Here is a 6455-nt window from a genome sequence, read left to right as displayed (position 1 = left end):
GAGAAAGAGAAATGAGAAGTCAGAGGGGGAAACAAGGAAAGAGAACCAGGTGGGAGGGAGACAAAAGAAAAGTTGAAGAGAAGAAGCAGAGAGGGAGACAGGAAGGCAGACACAGATTCAGCGAGGATAAAGAAAAAGATGCACAGATGTGAAGAGTGCAAGGCAAACACGGGGAAACAAAAAGAGACAGAAACACACAGCAGTGAGGAAGTTGCAGATACATGGGTGTACATAGATAAAGGCCAGTACAATGCCACCAAACAAAAATATCCCCACTGTGACAGTCTTGCACAGATATTCACCCACCAAAGACCCCCTTACCTGAGCTTTCTTGCTCTTGCTTAGTGCCTAAAAGGAAGGGTGGAAGAGAGCTAAAGTGAACCGCAATGGACCCCCCTGTGGGATATGGAGACTACTGCAGCAGGTGTTAGGTGAGGGCAATGGCAGGTTGTGAGATGGAAATATGTTTAAACACAGAACTTGCGTAACAACTGGAAGCCCACAGAAATAACAGAAGAAATTAGTGAAGTACAGTCGGGGATGCTGCTGCCTTGGGGCCCACAGCACTCAAAGTCTCTCTTCTATGCTCTAGGGCTTGAGGGAGAGGGTGGAACTGTGTCTTGGAATGTAACCAATATACTGGATCTCCAAGCTAGGAAATTGTGGCTTCATCACTCCATCTGTTCAAACACATCAACGTGCTTCCCTGTCACACAACATAACAACTTTGACCCTTCTGCTTGGCAGCCAAAGATCGTGTCAGGCTTTGCAAAGAACTCAATGTCCTGTCAAAACCTCCCAATTTCCCGACTGTTGGATTTTCCTGAATTCTACATTCATTCATCCAAATGAGTATTTTTTTAAAAAAAAATCTATTTATTCATTATTACTGTGCGTGTCTGTGCACATGCATACACGTCACAGCTTACACATGGAGATCAGAGGACAATTTCATGGAGTCAGTTCACTTTCCACCTTTTTTTTTTAATTGTTATTTTTGTGTGTGGGGGGGTGCATGCAGTACTATTAGAAACCAGAAGAGGGCATAGTATTCCCCAAAAGTAGAGTTAACAGCCGGTTGGTGAGCTGCCATGTGGATGCTGAGGATGGACCTCTGGAAGAGCAGCCAGTGCTCTTAACCACTGAGCGCCAGCCCCTCCTCATCCAAAAAGTATTTATTCAGAATGCACCATATGCAACATTGTACTACATATGAACACAGAGCAATGAAGAAGGATAAAAATAAGGATCTAGACTGTCTTTAGAAGCCATGCTGGGCTCTATTCTACCTTATCTTTAAAGGATCCAAAAGGTGGGTTTGGTCTCATGTCATCAACAGGACCAGGACAAGTGGATGGGGTAGGAGCAAAAGGAAGCACTGCAAGTGGAAGACAGAAGGCAGACTCAAGGCTGATTTACTGAGAGACCCGACTAATTCCAAGTTAATGAATGAAGCCACGAGTGGTATGTGCGCCTATGGATCCAAGTACTCAAGAGGTTGAGGAAGGAGGCCAACTTGAGGCCAGGAATTGGGGACCAGCCTGAGAAACACAGCTAGATGTCCTTTTCAAGACAAAGTTAATGAATGAGGGCTGCAGATGGAGCACAGGAGTGGAGGCAGCTTGGAACTCCGTGTGGTGGCTTACTCCTTTAATCCCAGAATTTGGGAGTTGGAGACAGGAGGATGAGGAATAGAGGATCAGGAATGCAAGGCCATCTTCAGCTATATAAAAGCACAAGGCCAGCCTAAGCTTCAAGAGATTCTGTCTTGTAAGCAACAAAAAGATCACTTTTTAGCCTTTTGGCTAAGATCAAATATGGAGAGCTTGCCTAGCATGCGTGAGATCCTAGGCTTGATCTGTAGCACCGCAAAAAAAAAAAAAAGTAAATGAATACAAGTAAGCAATTGATATTAGAATAAATGAAAACAAATCAATAAATTAAGCAAAGCCAGGCATGTCAGCACACATCTATAATCCCAGCACTTGGGAAGCCGAAGCAGGACAATCAAGAATTCAAGGCCAGTCTGGGCTACATAGCAAGATCCTGTCTCAAACACACATAAAAATTAAGTGAGATTAGGTTAAAATTAGCCAACTGAAGAGACTTCTGTGAAAAAAATTAAAAACTTCAAATGACTATAAGAAAGCAGCATGTGACATTAGGTCTGCTTCAGTGTAGGTGTTCACTGGGAATGAGTCAGATGGATAGGGGCGAAGCAAGTGGTGGGTGGATGGGGTAGGCAGAGGTACCTTTTGAGCTTTACTGAACTCCTTATCCAGGTAGGCGACCTTCTGTCGAAGACTGGAAAGTTCTGGTGCAGGGAAAGCAGGGAATCTCAGCCTCAGGCGGTAACAAGGAACTGAAGGGTCATCTTATCAGGCCTCTAAAGGAAAACCTTTGCCTCTAATCACACCACCCCCAACCAAACCACCCCATCTAATGAGACTCTCTTGGCTCACCAACACCATTCTTCCGAAGTTCATCTGAAAGCTGGTAGTTATTTGTCCGGAGCTCCAGGAGCTGAGTCTTTGGGGGCGGGGGAGCCAAGAAACAAAAATATTTATCAAGAAAGCATTCCTACTCCCACATGAGGCAACCAAGCCCCTAAGCCCTAAAGACTGGACTGGTATCCCCTAAGCACTTCCTTAGTTGCTCCTTAAGGTCTTTGGATACTGGATTCTTAAATGGGCAGCCAAGCCCTGAGCCCCAGTTCCACTTATAACCATAGTCAGCCTCACCCCTCCATTTCTCCACTAGTTCATTCCACCTGGACCACTGAAGGGCACTGGAATAGTTACGTTTCTGTTCATATATGTTCCTGGGACTATACATGTAGATAAATCATCTTGGCCGATCTCCTTACACCCTGAACACTGTCCTGCCTAGACCCAGGAGGCCCCTTTGGTGGGGGGGGTCTTCTAAATTCTTTTCCAAGGAAAGAGATCTGGTCTTTTCTCCTTCCCAACTTCCATGAGTCAGGGGATGTTGCTCAAGGTCCTGTGGAAGTGCCAAAGTTTTCAAAACAAGTCAGAGTCCCCTTAAGTATAAAATAAAGAGGAAGTGAAGCACGGGCAACGTCACACAATACGTGTATATCTACCAGCCTTGTAGAGCCCTGAATTTGATTCTTCCCAGAACCACTCACTGTCCCCTACCCCCGTTTTTCATGTCCCTCTCAAAGCATCGGCTCCACCTCTCTCAGCACACTGGTTTGCTTCAGATCAGAAGGCTGAGCTATTATAGAATCTTTCTTGTTCTGTTCTCCTCAGGACCCAGATATCATCTCCTTTGTACCCACCTCAAAGTCCCCCTCCAAAAGAGCCCAATAGTTTTTCCATACACACGGCCCAAATAGGATAAATCCTTCCTGCTCAAGAATCTGTCTATCCTCTCTTCACAAGATGTCTTCAGTGGTGATCCACTAAGGGTAACATTATGTCTGTCCTTGAGGATCTCTCAAATACCCTGGGGTGAGCCAGTTGAACTAGTCTTATTCAGAATCTTCTGCAATTTCCAGTGACCCTCCCCATTTATGGTCCAGTGAGCTCACTCTTACATGTTCAGTGTCCCTCAAGCAGACCAACTAGATTCCAGGCCAATACTTCTGCTCCCTCAAGCATTTCTGCCCCCAACCTACAGGACTCTAAGGTTTCCCCATTTCAGTCTTTCCCACTAAGGCTCTCTCACAAAGTGTCCATTCATTGTGCAGTGCTATCATTCCCTCTCAGGATGCTCTGAAAACGATCAACAGGTCTGAGTACCAGGTCAGACTACTCCAAAACCCAGTGATGTCCCCTTCTCTGAACTCCCAAAGTATCATTTTTTAAAAAAATGTCCTCTGGTCCTTCCTCTATCTGGGTTAATGGTATTACCCACTCAGAATGCTCATCACCCCGGGTCTAAAGGAATCACCCCAATCCCTGCAATTATACCCCTCCCTCCCTCTTAGGATCTTCTACCATCAATGGCACAGCAACTCTAGGGAATACACCCATGGTCTGTCCCTACTCCCCTGGCCTAGTGGTATTGGTATCTCCCACAAACTTTCCACCTCCCACCAGTTCATGGTCTTGTCCTGTCAAATCATCAGCGTCCCCCCCCCCCATGACGCAAATGGTCAGATGCCTGTTTCTTTTCTCTCCCGACAAAATAATTTCTCCTCAGAATCTCCATCCTTTAAAGTCTAACATCATCACCATTTAATAGTATCCCCTAAACATGGTCCCAAAGTCTCACCCCGATTCCGGACTGAGAAAGGTATCGCCTAAAGACGTTCTATATTCTCTACAAGGCTAACAGAATCCAACCTTCAGAACCCACGTAGAATCTTCGAAATCAATAAGGTCGCCACTCAGAGCCTGTTTCCCTTCTCCAGACCACCCCCTTATACTTAAGACCCATCCCAACCAAATCTTCAGAGCCGATGGCACGTCTTCTCTCTACCCCGCCCCCCGTCTCCTAGACGGGTGGTCTTCCCCACATCAAGCGGCACCTGCATCCGTTGAAACTCCTCTTCAGACAGAGCTTGCGCCATGTTCCTCCCCCCACCCCCCGCAAGCTTTGTGCGCAGCCGCAGCTTCTGCGGCCTGTCAGTGCTAAGGTCGGAGCGAACCACTGACCAGCAATGGAGGGGAAGAAACCTAATTCAAATGTTCGGCATTTTAGAGACGGAGAGAAGAGAATGATGCTTAAAGGTCAGACAAATTTTACTTCGATTTTTACAAAATTGTAAATCGTCCGTTATGGCTTTTGAGCATTTATAGATTACTCCTTGGTATGCGACATTATGGTATCCCTGAATCATGGGTGGACTCGTCGGGAGGGAAGTAATCCGCCGACAGAAAATTACCCTTCTGCGACGCTCCTTTAAAGAGAAAGTGGCTTAATAACCATGGAAATGAAAGCGGAAGTTTCCTCGGGTCTTGTTCCGGCCCTCCTACGGGTGACCCCAAAGGGGACTCCCGCCTCACGTGAAGTCCTTGACCACCCACTCCTCATATTTTGAAAAGACCTGACAATGATTTTTTATTAACATACTGCTTTTATATCATGTTAGGGAAAAGATCTAGACATTGAGAAAGCTAAAAATTCGTGACCACAGTGTCGAATAAACAAAAACAGAAAACTCCATTAAAAATAAAAACAACTAGCTCCATGGGAAAGAGTTTGGTAGCATACTCAAGGTTCTGGATGTGATTCCCCAACACCGAAACAAAAACATCAGAAACAAGTATTTAAATGCATCTTAACTATCTCTGATGTTAAAGAACATGTTGCTTAGTGTATTCTCATAGAAATGAAATTATTTTCCTGCTATGGGAAATACATTCAAGCAGGACCCTTGTAATTTGAAAGATTGTATTGATATATGCTGTCTCTCAATATAAAAGCAGTCATTTAGGGGGCTGGAGAGATGGCTCAGTGGTTAAGAGCACTGACTGCTCTTCCAGAGGTCCTGAGTTCAAATCCCAGCAACCACATGGTGGCTCACAACCATCTGTAATGAGATTTGATGCCCTCTTCTGGTGTGTCTGAAGACAGCGACAGTGTACTCATAAATAAAATAAATAAATCTTTAAAAAAAAAAAAAAAGCAGTCATTTAAAGGCTACCATTCTATGACTTCAGACACCTGTGTCATCACAATCCAGGGAGAACACTTCCATCACTCCTTAGAGGTTATTTCATTCCAATACTTCTCCTATAGCCAGAGCAACATTGTTTATCTTTCTTTCCACACTGTAGTACATTTGTCTATTGTAGAATTTCATGCAGGTAGAATGCAATGCGATACAATGTACTCCTTTTGTATTTCCTTTTCTTTTTCACTTTTGGCTCTTGCAATTCATCCAAGTTGTGTTATCGGATTATTTTGCTTTTGTTAGTGAATAGAATTTCCTATTATGCATATCCCACAACTGGCTTATTCATTTTTTTATTCATTTTTAGTGTGGCTTAACTTGTGTTTTAGTTATGAATGAAAATGATTATATTTTCATGTGGTTTGTTTGTTTGTTTGTTTGTTTGTTTGTTTGTTTGAGACAGGGTTTCTCTGTGTAGTCCTGGCTGTCCTGGAACTCACTCTGTAGACCAGGCTGGCCTCGAACTCAGAAATCCGCCTGCCTCTGCCTCCCAAGTGCTGGGATTAAAGGCGTGCGCCACCACTGCCCGGCATTTTCATGTGTTTAAGGACTGTTTTAATGTCATGTCATGGTGTGTGTGTGTGTATGTGTGTGTGTGTGCGCGTGTTTCTGGGGATCAACCCAAGACTCTTGCATGCTAGGCAAGTGCTCTATTTCTGAGCTGTATCTCCAGCCATTAATATCGTATTTTGAAGGACAGTTGGAGTTTATTAAGAAACAGTTTTTAGCTAGGTGTGGTGGTTCACCCATGGCTCTGTGAAAGAAAGAAAGAAAGAAAGAAAGAAAGAAAGAAAGAAAGAAAGAAAGAAAG

The 6455-nt window shown here is 44.4% G+C and overlaps 1 protein-coding gene across 8 annotated transcripts in view; it reads right to left on the bottom strand.

Moving 5' to 3' along the window:
- Positions 1-4565, bottom strand: part of Gripap1 (GRIP1 associated protein 1) — a 29241-nt gene extending 24676 nt beyond the window's left edge. For 4 of the 8 annotated variants that reach the window (XM_028770771.1, XM_028770776.1, XM_028770769.1 and 1 more), the window contains exons 1-4: positions 4496-4549; positions 2463-2529; positions 2253-2362; positions 322-348 (exon numbers count right to left, since the gene is read on the bottom strand). In XM_028770771.1, coding sequence (XP_028626604.1) covers positions 322-348; positions 2253-2362; positions 2463-2529; positions 4496-4537 — 246 coding nt within the window. In that variant the 5' untranslated portion in view covers positions 4538-4549. Of the gene's footprint in view, positions 1-321; positions 349-2252; positions 2363-2462; positions 2530-4495 lie in introns of all 8 variants that reach the window. The other 4 variants (XM_028770772.1, XM_028770774.1, XM_028770773.1 and 1 more) reach the window with 2 other exon arrangements.
- Positions 4566-6455: the final 1890 nt, after the last annotated feature.

Source organism: Grammomys surdaster, unplaced genomic scaffold, assembly GCF_004785775.1.
Source record: "Grammomys surdaster isolate TR1022 unplaced genomic scaffold, NIH_TR_1.0 204, whole genome shotgun sequence".
NCBI classification, from domain to species: Eukaryota; Metazoa; Chordata; class Mammalia; order Rodentia; family Muridae; genus Grammomys; species Grammomys surdaster.
The sequence above is the reverse complement of the archived record's forward strand: the minus strand, read 5'-3'. Positions and strand labels throughout refer to the sequence as shown.